This window comes from Hemitrygon akajei, chromosome 3 (genome assembly GCF_048418815.1).
Source record: "Hemitrygon akajei chromosome 3, sHemAka1.3, whole genome shotgun sequence".
NCBI lineage: Eukaryota > Metazoa > Chordata > Chondrichthyes > Myliobatiformes > Dasyatidae > Hemitrygon > Hemitrygon akajei.
This window is the reverse complement of record NC_133126.1, coordinates 142,384,900-142,405,041: the sequence shown is the minus strand read 5'-3', so window position 1 is coordinate 142,405,041 and position 20,142 is coordinate 142,384,900. Positions and strand designations below refer to the sequence as shown.

The 20,142-nt window shown below is 37.7% G+C and overlaps 1 protein-coding gene across 4 annotated transcripts in view; it reads left to right on the top strand.

Annotated features, from left to right (window-relative positions):
* Positions 1-20,142, top strand: part of dock10 (dedicator of cytokinesis 10) — a 213,463-nt gene that overhangs the window by 102,437 nt on the left and 90,884 nt on the right. For all 4 annotated transcript variants that reach the window (XM_073040973.1, XM_073040971.1, XM_073040972.1 and 1 more), the window contains exons 8-12: positions 5,446-5,641; positions 6,090-6,166; positions 6,719-6,802; positions 11,363-11,518; positions 17,749-17,970. In XM_073040973.1, coding sequence (XP_072897074.1) covers positions 5,446-5,641; positions 6,090-6,166; positions 6,719-6,802; positions 11,363-11,518; positions 17,749-17,970 — 735 coding nt within the window. The remainder of the gene's footprint in view (positions 1-5,445; positions 5,642-6,089; positions 6,167-6,718; positions 6,803-11,362; positions 11,519-17,748; positions 17,971-20,142) is intronic.

Here is a 20,142-nt window from a genome sequence, read left to right as displayed (position 1 = left end):
GGAGCAAACTTGATGGGCCAAATGGCCTAATTCTGCTCCTGTGTCCTGTGGAGTCAATATTCTGCTATAACTTTTCCTTGATGTCCTTTAGTCAAAACTTGTTTGCTCAGTGCAGAATCAAATCATTTTGCATTGCTTCAATGATGAGGCACTATTCAAACACTTTCAGCTTCATACTCTTGTTTCCTAAGACATGCCATGTGTATGTATTATTTGCAGCTGCAGGAACAATTTCAATTGTGAGAATTGTTGGGTTAGATTAACATTCAAAAAGCACATATTTATTGTTGAGGTTTTGGGCTTGGAATCAATGCCATTCATGCCAACTGGCAAACCAGCAAAAGCGGACCCATTAACTCACAACGTGGTGTGAGTTCAGAATCAGCTCTCAGTTTATTTTTGGAAGATGCAGTGGACTGGGGTTTGTGATAACTTACCAAATATTCCTTTTGATTTAATGTAGAACAACAAAACTAGAGGTCTTTAAATCAAAGAGAGAATTCATTGGCACATAACGTCGATACCACACTTTTGTTGGAGCTGTGCAAAATTAATTTTAAAATTTCTCTCCTTCACCTGTATTAAATATCCTTGGTTTCCTTTCCTCCACTAGGAATGTACCCAGTAGCTGAGCTCCTAACTATGGCTTCCCCAGTACTGAAATCATTCTTATTAATGTAATGGAATGTTCTCTACAGAATAATATATTTTTTATGCTGGTGTATTTCAAATTGAATGACGTTAGCCAACTGGAGCCTGTAATGTGTTTTTTTCACTTCAATCACTAACATGAATTCTTAAAAGGTTCACACATTTTTTCCCCTCTATTGAAGTTACCTGGCATGTGATTTCCAGCATTTCCAGCTTTTAATCTTGAACCCTGTATTCCAGTTAATAAAATACCAAATGCAAGTAGTTCTGCTATAATATGAGTTTGCATAACATGAAGTGGTTATGATGCAGCTGATGAATTGTGGCTTAAAATTTGCGTTATGCAGGCCGCATTGGTTTTGTGCAACTGCGATCAGAAAAATCCGTTTAGGTCTGTGCTCTGAAGGTATCCGCAGCTAGTTCTGCTGTAACATGACTTTCTATGTCATACATAATGATCATACAATAGCAAGACAACTTGCCTCTACTATTTTTTTCATTATGACTCTGGCAACCTATGCTTGGGCTGACAGAGGATCATACCTGGGCTCAGTTCACACCACTGTCTGTAAGGAGTTTGCACCTTCTCCCCATGACCACGTGGGTTTCTTCTGGTTTCTGGTTTCATCCCACATTCAAAAGACGGACAGGCTGGTAGGTTAATTAGTCACATGGGTGTAATTTGGCAGTTGGGCTGGTTGGGCCTGTTACCATGCTGCAAGTTTATATCAAATAAGAATAATATACTTGGACCATAGATCTGTCTGTACATCCACATCTACAAAATTTTTCTTATCATGTGTTCACTTTCATACCTTGCTTGCCTACAGTGCGAATTAACCACATTTTATTGTGTTATGTTTCATCTTAATTTCATCTCACACATTCAAGGATCAAAATTCAAAATTGTTTAATATAATTTCCTGTGCACGTGTAAAGGAAAATGAAGCAATTGTCCCTCCAGATCCACTGCAGCACAAAAAGCACAATAATAATAAAAAACACAATAAATATAAATACATAAGATAGCTTGTACACATAGATTGATTGTATGTCCATAAAGTGATGCTAGGCACAAGAGTGTCTATATATAAGGTGACTGACAGGAAATAATAAAGTAGAGGTGGTTGGGGGCGTGGAGGGATAGGTTAGTGAGTGAAGGTTTTGATCAGCCTATCTGCTTGGGGTAAGTAACGGTTAATGAGTCTGGTGATCCTGGCATGGATGTTACATCGACTCCTCCCTGATGGGAGTGGGACAAACAAACCATGAGCAGGGTGGGTGGGATCCTTCATGATGATACTGGCCCTTTTCTGGTACCTTTCCGTGCATGTGTCCTTGTTGGCTGTCTGCCGCAGTGCAATTTCCATAGCAAGCAGTGATGAAGCATGTTAGGATGCTGTGTACTGCGCATTTGTAGAATGATATGATTATGGATATGCATAGCCCAGCTCTCTTCAGTCTTCTCTAAGTAGATGCATTGGTGTACTTTCCTGACAGTGTAGCGTGTGTTCTGGGACCATGAGAGGTTGTGTATCATGTGCACTCCCAGGAGTTTGAAACTGCTTGTAGTTTCCACTGCTGTGCCTCTGATGTGTGAGTGGTGCAAGTTCTTCTGAAGTTGATAATCCTCTTCACATTGATTCTGTCGAGGCCTTTCAATATTTAGTAGGTTTCATTTAATTCCCCCTCATTCTTCTCAACTCCAGTGAGCCGTCAAATGGTCCTCATACATTAACCCTTTCATTCCCAGGATCATTCTTGTAAACCTCCTCTGTATCCTCTCCAATGCCAGCATATCCTTTCTTAGATAGGAGGCCCAAAACTGATCACAATACTTCAAGTGTGGTCTGACCAAAGTATTATACTGTATCTTTGCTTTTATATTCTAGTCATCTCAAAATGAATGTTAAAACTGCATTTGCCTTCCTTACTATTGACTCAAAATTAGAAATAGACTCTGAATTAGCTCCCTGTTTAGAAAGTAGTTTACGTCTTTATTCCTTCTACCAAAGTGCCTGACCATACTCTTCCCTGCATGGTATTCCATCTGTCATTTCTTTGCCCATTCTCCTAATCAGTCTACATCCCGCTGCAGACTTCCTGCTTCCACAATGCCACCTGCCCCTCCATCTATCTTTGTATCATCTGAAACTTGCCACAAAACCATCAATTTTGTTATTCAGATCATTAACATATAATCTAAAAAGTGGCAGAACCAACACTGACCTCTGCAGAACACCTCAAGTCAACAGTAGCTAACCAGGAGTTGCCCCCATTTTATTTAAACTCTTTGCCTTCGCTAGTCAGCCAATCTTCTATCCATGCTGGTATTTTCCCTGTAATACTATGGGCTCTTATTTTGTTAAGCAGCCTCATGTGCAGCATCTTGTCAAAGGCTTTCTGAAAATCCAAGTAAACACTGAATCTCCTTTGTCTATCCTTCCTGTTATTTCCTCAAGGAATTCCAACATATTTGCCAGGCAAGATTTTTCCTTCGGGAAATCACATTGACTTCGGCCTGTTTTATCAAGAGCCTCCAAGTTCCCCGAAACGTCATAATTGATAACAGACTCTAATATCTTGTCAACTACTGAAGTCAGGTCTCAATCAGCCTCAGAGTCATCAGTTGTCTATTACTTAGCTAACATTATATCCATGCTTTAACTCTCTCTTCTATGCCACGTGTTCCAACTTACAGGAGGAGTCTATTCAGCCCATAGGGTACATACTGACACCAGCAGAGCAAACTCATTTCTTCCATTTCTCCTCTCATTCCCTGTATCCCTGCAACTATTCTCCCTCACTCAGAGGGCATGAACTCCCTTTTGCTTCTTCTGCTACTCGCCTATAACAAGGAGGCGGTTACCCTCGCAGCATGTCTTTGAGATGTGGGAGGAAAGCACAGAATCTAACAGTAACCAGATGATAGTGGGGGGGAAAGACCCAAAATCTACACAGATGGCTATTGTGGTCAGATTCACCCTCAAGCCTCCAGAGCCATGAGAGGACAGAATGAACTGCTGTACCATTGCGCTTCTCTCAACTATGTGATTATATTTCTCGGCATACTTGGGTTCTTTGTCATGTAGCTGGCACACTACTAGATATTTCAAGCATGACTTTAAGTCTTTATAGCTAAGTGATCTAAATAATTTCTTGAGGGACCTGAATATATACATTTCCTTTTATCATTAACATGTGAGTTGCCTGTACAGAGTATGATAACTCTCTTTAAACTGCCACATAATGTTGTAAATAAATCAATTGTAGAAGTAGGCAAGAGATAATTACTAACGTTGCACAATGCTATTTTCATACATAGCTTTGGGGTGAAAAAGAACCAAGAATTCATGCATCAGAATTAGAAAGTAATATTCCCTGGCATATAAGAAGGGATGTATAAAAATGTGGTCAAAATGTAACAAATAATGTTTTAAATCAGTCTAATTCTTAGTTAGTACAGTTCATTGAAATAAGCAGTTACCTGAAAATAGGTTTTGAGGCTACTACGTGAGCCATTAAGCAAACTCCATCTGATTTTGAAATCTACAATGGAGTTGTTCTTCCTTGCTGAGAACTATGGGAACTTTATTTTGCTTTTGGGTCATCAGCTTATCCAAAAACTTGTTTCCCGCAGTAATTTCACTGGTGGTTTTGGCCACTGCCATTTAAGGACAAAGTTAACTCTTCATTTACCTTTACTGTTAAATCTCACAGCATAAAGCAAAGAAAGCTTTGTTCACTCTACATAGGTAACCAGAGTTTTGTTTGCAAGAAAACATCCCAGGCCTGATAATCAAATCCAACTAATAAAGTCCTGCTAGTCATCAATTTCTTGAGGGACCTGAATATAAATATTTCCTTTCATCATCAACATGTATAACAGGTGTGAATTGCTGTACATTGATTTCTTCACTTGCCCAAACTGTTAAGTCTCAATTGATTATGATCCAAATATTGTTTCATTGTTTTTTTATTTCAGAAACAATGTATTTAAAAATGTTAATTAAATAATCAGAAGTAACTAAACAATAAAGATTTTAGAATTTTGATACAAAATCCTGATCAGCTCTATTTGAATCTCAACCTGCTGAAAGAGATTACTTTTAGCATCACAGCTATTCAGTTTTGAGTATTTAAGAACTAACTCCAGTGGGCAGGAATATTACTACAGGCTGGGCGTTGTTCTACCTTGTTGGCCTTTATTAGGTTATTCTGTTTCAAACATATTTACTTGGTTACCTGGCTTTGTGAAGAATAATGTGAAAATTGTTGTTTTATGCATTGTGGTAAGTTCTGAACTTGTTGGAAGGAGACTCTTTAAGGTGAAGCAGTAAATTGTGTAATTTTATTTGGTACTGGCTAACACAACTAACACCACTTTCCAAGACTAGAGCTGGCCCACCTGCGCAGGTGGGAATCCTGTCAGAAGCACACCTCAGTAAGGAGATGCACTGCAGCTTATCTATGAGAAAGCAACATCCAAGTTCACCTTCTACAATGATTTTAGCTCAAGGACAGCAGAAAGGAAGCCCACTGTCTTTCGTTCAAGGGCAACTAGCAGCAAGAAATAAGTATCAGTGCTTCCAGGGATGCCGATAGCTCACTAATTATTTAAAAATATTATTGATCTATTGGAATTACGGCAGGATTCTAACCAGACAGAGCACTGCATATTGATTCATAAATTCATTCTGCTTGCTTATACTTGTGACATTATTCCAAATTATATGATGAAACTTACAGAAATATTGACTTCTTCCTTTCTGCCGTATTTTTTGAATCATCCAGAACAGCAAACTTCGTCGTTACGCATTTGAGTTGCAAATGAATAATGTCACGTACTTTGTACTGGCAGCTGATAGTGAGCAGGATATGGAGGATTGGATTTCCACCTTGAACCGTATCCTGCAGATTAATCCAGAAGGATCTAGTCAGGAAAGAAAAAGTGTAGATCTTACAGATGTCAAACAGGATGAAATTCTAGGTAAGTTGATTCATTATGTCCATGCAATATGGTAGATTGTTTGAATGTGCTGAAAAATTAACAATTGTTTTCACATCTCATTTAAACAGATTCTGCCATGCAAATTTACTTCGTAGAATGTTTGCAGTTATAAATATAGTACAATATAAAAGACAGCAAAATACAAAATCTTTTCATGATAATCTAAAATATTACACTAATATTTGAGAAGGCTAATTTGAAAGAAAAGAGTTTAATCTTGAATTTCATCACATAACCATGCTTCAGTTATTCATACCTTTGGAAAAAAAATCTAAACTTGTGATTTGTCCATCTATTGAAGTTTATTCAAAATTCAATCAGAATTCTGCTCATATTGTAGTGATGTTAGTCAGGAATAAATTGAAGCTTGCTAAAATAATTAAGTTGGCATATTCCTGGACCAATGTTTGACTTCATTGTTTTACAGAGAGTGAAATTACGGATATCAGCTTGAATGATGAAATAGATTCCTCGGAGGACACTATCCATCCAGAATTAGCAAAGGTAACTGCCATCGCTGCTCTTAAGTGCATCTATTCTGATCCTATTTATTTTCTTGATTGATTATCCTCATTGAATTACAAAGTGAGGGCTGAAAAATAAGAAATGACTTTTATTTAGACTCCAAAAATATGATTACCTTTTGTGAATAAAAATGCATTAAAATAAAGACGACTTCAAAGCCAAGAGGTCATTTAAGGATGCTTTTAAAGTTAAGCATATTTTCAAAGCATTAAAATACTGTATTTTATCAATTTATTAAGAAACTGACTCCTATTTACCAAAGTAACTAATAATGAATAATATACTGTAGATAACTTCAGTTGTGTTCATCAAACTACCATTCTTAAATGTATTGAGGAATATTGGGCAGAAGAAAGGAATTTCTTCTACAAGCTGAAAAGGAAAAGACACCAGAAATAAATTTGTGTCACATAGAGACAATGACAGAAGCAATTACAACCGGGACTTTAAAAAAAGGTTAAAACCTAGAAATATCGATCTTAGATGTAAAGCTAATACAGACTATTTTTCTTTCTGTTCTATTATTTACAGTATATTGCGGAAACGGAGGAGTCCATAAAGCTGTCCAGAAATGAAAACCGCATGAACCTATTTTCACTTGACCCTGATATACCTGTAAGAGAAATTTTTAATGTTGAAATTTTATGCCAATTAACAATATTTTTCGGTATTAACTACAGAAATTAATATTTCAAATCTGTTAGTGCCAAAACTGATTTCCAAGTAACTGAGCAGCCAGGTAATATTTCCCAGGTCTCTCCCAATGCTGCTATGGAATTAGCCATTAAGTAACACACCTATCAAATTAGAAGAATTCATTAATATCATAGTCAAACTTATGTGCACCACAAACTCTTTTCACAACTTGTTTCGTTTCTTTCGACTTTATTTACCAAATGGAAATCACTTATCAATCCAGACAAACTGAGTCAATCTTGAAGATCCTTTTTTTTAAAATTTAAGAATGGCAGTGACAGAGATTTTGGAATAAAAACAAAATGCTGGAAACACTCAGCAAGTCAAAAGGCATTGATGGATGAGGCACGGAGTTAATACTTCAGATTAATTGACCAGAACAGGGTCATTGATCTGAAATGTTAATTTAAGCCTCTCACAACAGCTGTGATCTGACCTGTTGCGTATATACAACTTCTGCAGTTATTTTTACTTCTCAATTCCTGAATTATTGGGGCTCATTTCATTTCAGCATTGCAGATGACTAATAGCATGGTGTACTAATCTAGATAGATATACTGTAAAGTTCACTGTGGAAAAGCATAATTGCAAAGTCATAACAGAAACTTTACAGACATGCATTAATATTTTGTGGAGAATTCATGTGGTTTAAATACTAAAGATTATGAGGAGTGACAATGGTGCAATTAGCACTGTAAGTGTAGAGTTCTAGATAAATGATTTAAAATGGAGCAAGTAGTCCTAGTTTGCTACATTATGGCATGCATTGAGTGAGAATATGGTTATTGTGGTTTGGTGCTTTCCATGATAGACCATCTTGCTTCAGGGGCAGGCTTATGAAGTATGACAACTTGAATGCAACTGTAACCCAACGTGTAATGCAAAAAAAGGGTGATGAAGATACTTGCAGTTTTTTGATATATCAACACTTTTTCACTTTGAAACGAAGATCAGTTTTTCTCCATGTGTTTTGCCCTCTTGTACTATGGTTGAAGGCCTTGCCTTTCGTCCATCTCTCTCCCTGTTATTTTTGGTGCTTGTGGTTGTATTATAGAGCATAGAACAGTAAAGGACAGAAGCAGGTTCTTTCACCCACAATGACTGTACTGACCATGATGACAAATTAAATTAGTTCACTCTGCCTGAATTTTGTCTATATCTATCCACTCCAAGATCTCCTTGTAAATCAATACATCTCAGGTTCTGGCCATTTACTGAATATCTTTCTTATATATTTGACCTCCCAAAATGCAACACCTCACACTCATCCCCTTTTCTCTCTTCCATTCTCTTCCATGCTCAGTCTGACCAGCTCTACATGTCATAACCCCTACATTCTTTTGTCCAGGTTCTTTTGTCTGTGTTTCTACTCAGTGACCAGATAACCTTGTTTCTAGTTTATCCACATGGTCACCTCTGTTTTACCTCATCAAAGACTTGGTTTTTCCCATGGCATGATGAGTTTATTTGCTCTCCCTCCTATTCTAATGAAGGGCCTTAACCAGAAATAGTAACTGTTTTTAATTCCCATAGATATTGCCTAATCTGCTGAGTATTTTCTGCATCTTCTGTTTTTATGTTAGGGTTTGAGAATCTACGTTTTTTATTATAATTTACTGGTCACCGTCACCTTCATGCTTCTCCATTCAAATTAACCATTTGATAATCTAACCAAAGTTGATTTTTTTCTCACAATTCCAGCTGGGATTTCCTTATCTCAATGACCAATGTTTGCATGACCTTGTTCCTTCAGAAGGACTGGCCTAATTGCATCAATGATCATGTCTCTTTGACTTCCTGTCAAGCTTTTCCACAGGCCAACAACAGGAAACCAAGGCCGGATGCTCAGTGTATTTGCATGACAGCTTCAATGTCGTCTGGTGTTCACTTTGACATTCATTCCCCATCTAGGTTGTTCTAATTAAGGTGAAACAAAATGCACAATAAAAATGAAGATGTGTCTGGAAAGTTATTGGAAGAACTTCTCTAAAATTCCATAATTAGCATGTTTTAACCTTTTCTTCCAATTTGATTTATTTTCTTCAGCTGAATTTATTATTGACGGTCATTTTAGCTTGAAAATTACTGAAGGCCAAAATAGAAACTGTTTTATTACTAGATTGTTACAACCATTTATAGAATGAAATCTATTGCTCTAGCTCCCTCTGCAGATTGTTTGTAGCTCTAAATTCATTTGAAGGGAACGAATTTTTGTGAAATTAGATCCCATCACCCTGAGAGCAAACATTGTTTTTCAACATTGCAGAGTCTCCTGCTCTGTTTCAGCAATGGCATTAACCTCAGCGAAGTGCCATTTTGATCTTAGAATGATTTGTTTTCATATTTTCAACAATAGCGTTTGCATGAGATTTTTAAATTGTGGAATATTATAGAATGACAAAGATCTAAAAATACAGAGCATGAATTGTGCAGTATTAATCAGTCTATAAGATGTCCGAGGCAGCAACTTTCTATCTTTCTGAAACACAAGATAAAGGCAAAGCTCCTGGTCTGCGGAAGTTGCAGAGGATAGGGGATTTTAGGGAACACTGAAGTTGAAGTTGTATGGAATCAGGCACGTCAAGTAAATGGTTCAAATTGGGTGAGGAATATCAAACGTCAAACACTGAGTAATGCCGGGAGGTGTCTTGGCACAAGAATAGTCCCGGGTCCAGTGTTAGGGGGCAATGGTGGAGGTGCATTTGGAGCCCCAACAACTTTACATTGAGGAACAGACTGAATTGCAAGAGATATAAAATCAATCCTTTGGACTCTTGCTTTGAAGTGTGTAAAGCTATTCCCTTTAAGTAATGTGGAAGATCCACTTCATCATGAGCTGTCTGTGCCATTTGCAGGTCTCAGATGTGTAAATTAAATTTGTACTTGATGTAAAAATGTGCTAAGACAAATTTCATGACATAGTTTGGTGATATTAAACTTGATTCTGATTCATTTCAGGCCCTTTGCTAACATTACACATATCTGATCCCCCCCCCCCCCATTCCCATGTACATCAAGTGCACAGAACACTTCACACAAATTTTTGAAGCTGACTGACTACCTATACGAACTAAAGTGCCTTGATGGATTGGGTATTTATAAAATAAATCAGTTTTATTTTACTTGATTTATTCATTTAATCTACATTACTATTTCTACCAATTAACCTATCTATATTCTTTCTTTTGCGCTTTCATCGCAATTAGCAAATACCCAAGCAAATATAGTATCATTTTCCTTTTTACGAACATGTAATACTTTAATTAATCTATGTTGAAATTTATTTGCCATTACATGCTTTTTTCAGTAGAGTTGTTAATGTCTTCCAGAACTTGTTGCAGTTTGTAAAATTATTTTTGATATCCTCAATTTGATATTGTCCATTAACTTTGAAATTATACTGTACATTATGATCAATTATTTTCCCAGCACAGATTCTGCAGAGCACCATTCACACATTTTACAGGCTGAGTAGTGAACTTAATTTTGTTCCTTTTCTTGTCTGCTGACTCCGTCTGCTTTGATCTCGGTCACAGGTCTACTTCAAGTGCCTTCTGAAGTCTCAGGAAAATCTAAATGCCATCAATATATTCCATTACCTCCATCTATTTTATATGCTTTAATCTTAGTGTATCCAATGTGGTTGATCAAGCTTTGCTCTTAAAATCTATTCTGAATGCAATCTGTTAGATTTTGGTTTTTTACTTTTCAATTACGGTACATTTTTGAATTAACTCTCCTGTTATCCTTCCTTTGGGTAAAGTCCTTTTTCTATTTATGTAATCTCTTAATTGATTTTAAAATCAACGATGCAATCCTTCAGAACAAGACATTTTACCCTGTATAAGCTTGGTTTGTTTATCAGTTATCTCTTCCTTTCTATTTTAATTATCTCTCTCTCATCAAAATCTTTTTTTCATTGCTATGCTCACTCTGTATGCCCACCTCCTTACTCTGACTTCTCATCTCTTTTTTTCCTGATGAAGGATCTCATTCCAAAATGCCAACTGTTACTCTTTTCCATAGATGCTAGCTGGCCTGCTCAGTTCCTCCAGCATTTTGTGTGCATTACTATGATGTGCAGCACCTGCCTATTTTCTCTTGTTTGTCACTCTGTAAATAATCATTATTTCCACAATTACATGCATATATTTTGGTTTCTAAAAGTACATGAAAATGTTATGATTTGCTCCAATCAGAATTATGTAATTTTACTCTGGAGTGTGTTTGAATTTGGTACATTGAAATGGAAGGACACCATTGTAACAAACTTCCCAACCCCATAACCTGCTGTAATTTTATTATACCTTTAATGGAAATACAATCAATATAGAATTAACAGAAATTGTTAAAGAAAGCAAAATGGGATAATTTTCAGTTTTTTTGTCTACTTTCACCCAACACAATAACAATGTAACTTGCGCCACAATAAAAACTTGATCTTAAAGCATTTCATTTATTTCTACTGAAACTTTTTAGATTCACAAAGTACAGCGGCTGGACATTGCTGTGAATGAGCCTTTGGTGAAGCCGTACGAGCTGAAGCTGGGCAAGCGCATCATGGTTGTATGCAAATCGCTTGTCTTAAATCTTCAGGCTTGTATCAATGATACTGAAGGTGGAACACCAACTAACGTAAGCAAATCCTCCACTTTATGAATCCAAGCGAATCGTCATGTGTAATTTTTTTAAAATTTGGTTCTAATGAAGTAGTAATTTTACCTTGGATTTTGTTGATTTTTAATTTCTGCTGTATTAAATAATTACATCTTCTCAAATTATATTTTGTTGAATTTCCACTTGTTTACTGATTCATTCAAATACAAAATTCTTAGAAAATATTTTCAAAAGTTGCTGATTTTCACTATTTTGAACAGGTAAATGGATAGATAATATGATATCCACTCAAATCTTGTTCTGTATCAGCTGAATTGATCTCAGCTGAAGAGAATGCAAGTACTCAAAGCTGGGAGGAGAAAATACAACTAGAAAATCCATACATCGCACGACTCATTTGGGAATTTTGTGGTCCAATCTTGCTATTCTGGAAAATGGGAGTCTTTGTTCATTCATTTTGCTGAAGCAGATTGCTTGGATAAATGCTAGTTAAAAGGCTGATCATACTCAAACAGTGGCACAGTGGTGCAGCGGTTAGTTCTGTTGCCTCACAAATCCAAAGACCCAGGTTTGATTATCACTTTGGGTGTTATCTGAGACCACAGTCTTCCTCTGGGACTTCTCTTCCTGGATGACTGAGTGTTATAATAGACGTATCCATGGGAGGACCTACAGGCAGGCTTCTAAGAGCTTATCACTGAATACCTTATTCACTCAGGCTCTTCCGGCAGCCTATTCTTATTGAATGCAACTTGACCTGTTCAAAATGAATTAGCTCAAAGTCAAAACTGAGTTACTTTTATGTGTGTACAGGTGCAATGAAAAACTTACTTGCAGCAGCATCACGGTACAGAGCATCATACTGTATATGCAACATTCACAAGAAAAACATAAATTATAAGACCATAAAATATAGGAGCAGAATTAGGCCATTTGGCCCATTGAGCCTGTTCCACTATTTTATCATGGCCGATCCAATTTTCCAATCAGCCCCAATCTCTTGCCTTCTCCATGTATCCCTTCATGCCCTGACCACAATTATACACAATTTTTACAAGAAAAAAATACAATTAAAACAAAATAAACCATCCATTTTACTGCAAAATGATCATGGTGTCCAGCTTTGCTGAATACATGGTTCAAGAACTAAATGGCTGAAAGGAAGTAGCTGCAAGAGGATATCATGGTCCAGATGATGAGGGTCTTTAATGATTGACATTGTCTTTTTTCAGAAATATTTATTTATTTATTAAATTTTAGAAAATTACAAAGAATAAATGTGATGATAAAATAGTGAGAAAAATAATATTAACCCTCCCCCCCTTAACCCTTATCTAAAGAAAGAAAAAAAAAGAGAGAAAGATTGCCTGGATATCGGAGGATCCCCACATGCTCCATGGAGTTCAAAATAATTGTAATATTTATTTTTACTTTCCCCAATTACTTTATAATTTTATCTTCAAAGGACCTATGTATTTAATCCTATCTTTTGTAGGTATGGGAGCCAAATTTTCAAAAATATATCATATTCATTTCTTTGATTGTATATAATTTTTTCAAGTGGAATACAACTATGTATTTCATTATTCCAACGATCCATAGTTAAATATAAATCAGATTTCCAAGTAACTGCGATAACTTTTTTGGCTACTGCCAATGCAATTTTTATAAATTTTTTCTGATACTTATTCAATTTAAGTTTCGGTATTGTGACATTGTCTTCTTGAGGCAGCATCTTGGTAGATATAAACAGTGCTCGGAGGGATGTGCCTGTGACATATTGAACAGAGTCCACAACCTTCTGTAGCTTCCTAAATTCCTGTGTATCTGTATTAGCAGAATATTGTTCACAGTATATCTATTGAAGATTATTTTAGAGTAGTCAATGACAAGCTAAATCTCCTTAACCTTCTAAAAAGTAAAGATGCTCTACTCTTTCCTTATGATTACATCTATGTGCTGGGCCCGGAACAGGTCATCCAGTAAGTTAACAACCAGGAAGTTAAGGCTGCTGACTCTCTCCACTACTGATTCCCCAAAGTAGACTGATGCATGTTTGACCTCCTTCTCCTTCCAAAGTCAACAATTAGCTCTTTTGTTTTCCTGCAGTTGAGTGAAAGATTATTGCAACACCTTTCAACCATCCATTCTATCATAAGCAGATTCATCACCATCTTTCATTCATAAAGTAGATGATCTTGTAGCAGAGTTAGAGATTGACAGGTGTGACATTGAGGGCATCACTGAGTCATGATTGAAAGAAGATGATAGTTGGGAGCTCAACATCCAAGGGTATACATTGTATTGAAAGGACAGACAGCTAGGAGGTGGCATAGCTCTGCTGATAAAAAATAAAATCAGTTCCTTAGAAAGAGGTGATTTAGGATTGGAAGACATAGAATCATTGTGGATAGAGATAAGGAACTGCAAGGGTAAAAGGTCTGATAGGAATTATATACAGGCCTTTGAACAGTAGCCAGGATGTCAACAACATATTACAGCAGGAGATAGAAAATACATGTCAAAAGGGCATGTTATGGCAGTCATGAGGGATTTCAATATGTAGGTAGATTGGGAAAATCAGGTTGGTACAGATTTTGGATCCCAAGAGGGAGAATTTATAGAATTCCTATCAGATGGCTTTTTAGAGCAGCTTGTGGTTGAGCACACTAAGAGATCACCTATTCTGGATTGGATGTTGTATAACCAGATTTGATTAAGGTGTTTAAGGTAAAGGAACTCTTAGGAGAGAGTGATCATAATATGATAGACTTCACCTTGCAGATTGAGAGGGAGAAGCTAAAACTGAATATATCAGTGTTACAGTGGAGTGAAGGGAGTTACAGATGCATGAAAGAGGAGCTGACCAAAGTTGATTAGAAGGGGACACTAGCAGGGATGTCACAAGATCAGCAATGGCTGGAGTTTCTGGGAGCAATTTAGAAGGCGCAGGACAGATACATCGAATAAACAAAGTATTCTGAAGGCAAGAAGACATGGGAAGTCAAAGCCAACATAAATGAAAAAGGGCGTATGTTAGAGCAAAAATTAGTGGGAATTGGAGGAATGGGATGCACTTAAAAACTAATAGAAGGAAATCGAAAAAGTCATTAGGAGGAAAAAGATAAAAAATGAAAGTAAGCTAGTCAATAATATCAAAGAGGATACCAAAAGTTTATTTTTCAGATATATAAAGTTATAAGGAGGCGAGGGTGCATATCAGATGACTGAAAAATGATACTGCAGTGGTAGTAATGGAGGACAAGGAAATGACAGATGAACTGAATAAGTATTTTACATCAGTCTTCACTGTAGAAAGCACTAGCTGTATGCTGGAAGTTCGAGAGTGTCAGGGAGCAGAAGTGAGTGCAGTTGCTATTACTAAGGAGAAGGGTGCTTGAGAAGCTTGAAAGGTCTGAATGTTGATAAGTTACCTGGACCAAATGGAGTACACCCCAGTGTTCTGAAAAAGCTACCTGAAAAGGTTATGGAGATATTAGTAATGATCTTTCAAGAATCACTAGATTCTGGCATGGTTCCAGAGGACTAGGAAATTGAAACTATCACTCCCCTCTTCAAAAAGGGAGGGAGGCAAAGAAAGAAAATTATAGGCCAGTTGGTTAGACCACAATGGCTGAGAAGATGTTGGAATCATTGTTAAGGATGAGGTTTTGGGGTACTTGGAAGTACATGGCAGAATAGACCAAAGTCAGCATGGTTTCCTTAAGGGAAAACTTTGTTTGACAAATTTGTTGGAATTCTTTGAAGAAATAACAAACAGGATAGACAAAGGAGAATTGATGGATGTTGGACTTTCAGAAGGCCTTTGACAAAGTGCTGCAGATGAGGTTGCTTAGCAAGATAAGAGCCCATTGTATGGCAGGGAAGATACTAGCATGGATAGAGCATTAGCTGATTGAAAGGAGGCAAAGAATGAGAATAACACAGAAACGTAGAATATAGGGATTCTTTTCTGATTTGCTGCTGGAGATTAGCGGTGTTCCACAGGACATGTTGCGTGGACTGCTTCTTTTTATGTTGTATGTCAGTGATTTGGATGACAGAATCGATGGCTTTGTGGCCAAGTTTGCAGACGATACGAAGATAGGTGGAGAAGCTGGGAGGCAGCAGAAAGACACATTAGGAGAAGGGGAAAAGAAGTGGCAGATGGAATACTGTGTCAGGAAGTCTATGGTCAGGCACTTTGATAGAAGGAATAAAAGCACATGCTATCTTAATGGGGGGGAAAAATTGAGGGGCAAAGGGACTTGAGAAATCATTGTGCAATATTAATTTACAGTTTGAATCTGTGATGAGGAAGGCAAATGCAATGTTAGCATTCATTTCAAGAGGACTAGAATATAAAAACAAGAATGTAATGCTGAGACTTTATAAGGCGCTAGTATGGCCTCTCTTGGAGTATTGTGAGCAGTTTTTTGGCTACTTATCTAAGAAAGGATATTTTGGCATTGGAAAGGATTCAGAGTATGTTCATGAAAATGATTCCAGAAATGAAAGGCTTATAATATGAGGGTGTTTGATGGCTCTGGGTCTGTACTCGTTGCAATTTAGAAGAATGTGGGAGTTCTCAAGGAAACCTATCAAATGTTGAAAGGCGAGATTGAGTGGATGTGGAGGGGATGTTTCCCATAGTGGGGGAAGCCCAGACCAAAGGGCACAACCTCAGAAAAGAGGGACATTCATTTAGAATGAAGATAAGGGGGATTTCTTTAGCCAAATGGTGGTGAATCTGTGGAATTCATCGCTGCAAATGGCTGTGGAGGTCAGGTCATTGAGTATATTTAAGGTGGAGGTTGATAGGTTCCTGATAACTCAGGACGTGAAAGGTTACAAGGTAAAGGCAGGAGAATTGGGTTGAGATGGAAATGGATCAGCCATGATCAAATGATAGAGCAGACTCAATGGGCCATATGACCTAGTTCTGTTCCTAAGTCTTTTGGTCTTATAGATTCTTCCAACAATAGTAGTACCATCAGCAAAATCGAAAATAGTATTGAATCTGCTTAGCTACACAGTCATATGTGCACAGAGAGTCTAGAGAGCAGGGGTTGTGTGTGCAGTTCTAAGATGCACTGGTGTTGATGGTTAGCAAGGAGAAGGTGTTGTTACAAGTCCTCACTGACTGAGATCTGCTGATGAGGAAGCTGAGTATCCAGTTGCAGAGGGAGGTATATAGGCCCAGGTCCTGAAGCTTGATAATAAGTGGAGAGCATGCTTGTGTTGAACACCGAGCTGTAGCCAATGAACAGCAGCTTGATGTATGAGTTTTTGTCCTCCAGATTTTCCAGAGCACAGTGAAGAGTAGAGAAATTGCATCTGTTGTTGACGTAGTGAGGTGACAAGGAAATTTGAATAGATCCAGGTAATCTCTGAGGCAGGAATTCATTTGTCCCATATTGAAGCACTTTGTCACATTTGATGTTAATGCTACTGGATGGTAGTCATTGAGTCAGGTTACCACACTCTTCCTGGGCACCAGCATAATAGATGCTGATTTTGCTAAGTTGTTTTAGTTATATAGATAGCAACATTTTGGCCACAGATTTTGATGTGTGACCTTTGGTAAAATCACCTTTACGGACCCTATATTAGAGTAGTATTCTTTTTCACAGTGGTATTTTCCTTCATAAAGTAGTTAGCTCATGTTCACAGCCTGTCACATAAAACGAGGCCACATAGGCAAGGTGATGGTGGAGCAGAGAGCAAATGCCTTAAAGAATAGTCAAAAAAGGCAGAGGACAAAAATGTCTGGAAACTCTCAAACTTTTGGTAATGCCACCCCTTCTCTATTCCCCATCCTCTTTTTCCTCTCTCACCTTATCTCCTTGCCTGCCCATTGCCTCCCTCTGGTGCTCCTCCCCGCTCTTCTTTCTTCCATGGCCTTCTGTCCTCTCCTATTAGATTCCTTCTCCAGCCTTGTATCTCTTTCACCAATCAACTTCCCAGTTCTTCCACTCCACACCTCCCAGTTTCACCTATGATCTTGTGTTTCTTCCTCCCCTTTCCCCACCTTCAATCTCTGACTCCTCATCTTTCTTTTCTCCAGTCCTGCTGAAGGGTCTCAGCCTGAAATGTTGACTGTCCTCTTTTCCATAGATGCGGCCTGGCCTGCTAAGTTCTTCCAGCATTTTGTGTGTGTTGCTTGGAAACTTCTTGATTGTTTTAAATTCTGTGATATTGCTTCATTTTTAAGTAACAACCTTTAATTTTCTATTCTTTTTGTGTAGATTGAACCATTCTTCATCAGTCTTTCCTTGTTTGATATCCGAGAAAACAGAAAAATATCCGCAGATCTGCATGTGGATTTAAACCATGAGAGTGTTAGACAACTGATTACGGGTTCACTAGCCATGTCGGAAAATGGAGAGAAATATGTTGCTGGAGAAGTGAAATCTGGAGAACCACAGTTACAAGGCTTTCCTGAAGGATGGTTAAAATACCCAAAACAGGTAACACATTGTGCACCCCTGTTCACCTTTCTTTGATTGCTGGATTCCAGCAGATCAAATATAAGTTGATGATCTGGAATGGCCTGGAGCGAGTGAGACCTTTATAGTTACTACCAACCCACGGGCTAAACTTGCTCTTAACTTGAGTGGATCCCCTGATGAGAACTTCCTGAGTGAAGGCAGCTCTGACTTGACCTGTGGCCTCTGAACCACACAAACCCTTCATATTACAAATCTTACAAACTTCTTTTGATCTTTAAGCCACATGACCTTGATGAACAAATAGCTGCAGAAGCATTCAAAAATGTTTAAAAATTAAGTATACAGTTTAAAAGAAGTTGAAGCATTTTAAAGTTAACTCTTAAAAAATGAAGTGCATTCAAATTAATCCCATTGAGAAAACGTAAACCACTTGAAACTTCCCGCTCTCACTTATAGGAGTTCCTCTACAGTTTAATAAGTTATTACAGAACAAATCCTGAGTTTATTCTGTGGCTAGATTTTCATGCTAAGATTACGTGACGCTACATGAAGCTAACATTTTTTCACAGAACTCCATGAAATATTCGGCACTGGAGATCCATTGTAGTGATGGTGGCTAGGAAACTTTGGAAGTTCAACATTGTCCCTTCCTGACCAATGCATTGGAAAGACTGGTGGTTTCCCAGGAAAATACCCAGAAACCCTGTTTATGTAGCTGAATGTCCATGTTCATAGAGATTGCAGTTTATGAAGGGCCACTTAATGCTCGTCATGCTGAATACATACTCCCTGATACACAGATTTCAAAAGTTGCTGCAGAATATTACTTGTGTTTCAAAGTTTATGGCTGGTTTACATGAAAGATTTCTTGTTGCCATTTAGCTTTCACAGTCTTGAAGTGGTTTTTAATGATATTGCAAGCTTCCAATTCCAGTTTGTCAGAAGTTGAAATCGCTGTGAAATGAACAATTGATAAGGTTAATCAATGTTCAGTCCCTGATCTCTGGTAATTGTCAAAGTGACAAATTATACAGTGAAAATAATTATTGCTTCATAAAATGAGACTTTTCACTGCTCATAATTCTTACTGATAGACTAAATTGGAAATGAGAAAGTAAACATCATAAATTCTTTGTACAAGTTTGATATGTTGCTTTTAAATCAATGACTCTAAGCTCTTGCACAATTATGAATTGAACTCTATAACTCACTTCAAATAACATTGTGAAGCAATGTTCATTCACCTTTGGGACCTGTTCAAATGCTCCATAAAAATATGATGCGGGCCTGTTTTCTCATATAGATGACAAAAGTGGATTAAGACTTGCCGTTCATTGCGTAGCTGTAGCAAAAATAAAATGGATTGTATTTAAGGTATATTTACCTTCCTAACTCCTGGGTGTTCAAGATAGAAGCAATGAAAGTCGTATGATTGGCACATTTATTGTTGTTGGTAGTGCAGCACATTTGGTTGATGCATTGCAATCATACTAGAAGGTGGAAATATGTGAAATATATAACAGGCAGGGTTGTGCTGACAGCTAGCTAGCAGTCCTGTAGAGAGCCATTGGTTACTTACAGTGTAGCTCTCAATGCATTTCTGATTTTGGGTGTATGCACTCAAAAATGGAAGTATACAACGACAATAAGACACAGCTCTGAATGTACAGTCCCTGGCCTTTCACTTGCCTTTGAATCCAGTGATACTCCATAATTTACTGATTTAAAGACCAGGAACCCCAGACATTCTTTGTGCCAGGCTCCTTGGCTTTATGGCAGACAGGCTGACACATCTAGTGGTGTCACATTCTTATGAGTATGATTGCTGTTCTTAATTTAAAAAGGGGGTAGGTGTGGAAATGTTCATCCAAGGCCTCCATAGTATGAGCAGAGCAGGAGGAGTCTCCTCCGGGTGTGATGGAGTGACATTTGAGCAATGCAGAGATAAAATTTCACACACTGTTCTTCAGGGTAGCGTACTCATCCTTGGAAGCCAGTTTACCTAACCGTTTCAATAAGTGGAACAGCATTCATTCAATGACGTGCAATGATCAGCAGACATGGACTTGTAGGGAAGGGCACGAGGGATTTTTACGCATCATCTAGCTTGTCTCTGCTGATTAGTGCTGGGCTATGCTTTTGTTCAGGATTGTGGTGTGGAGAGGGGAACTTTCTGTCCATTTGGAATTT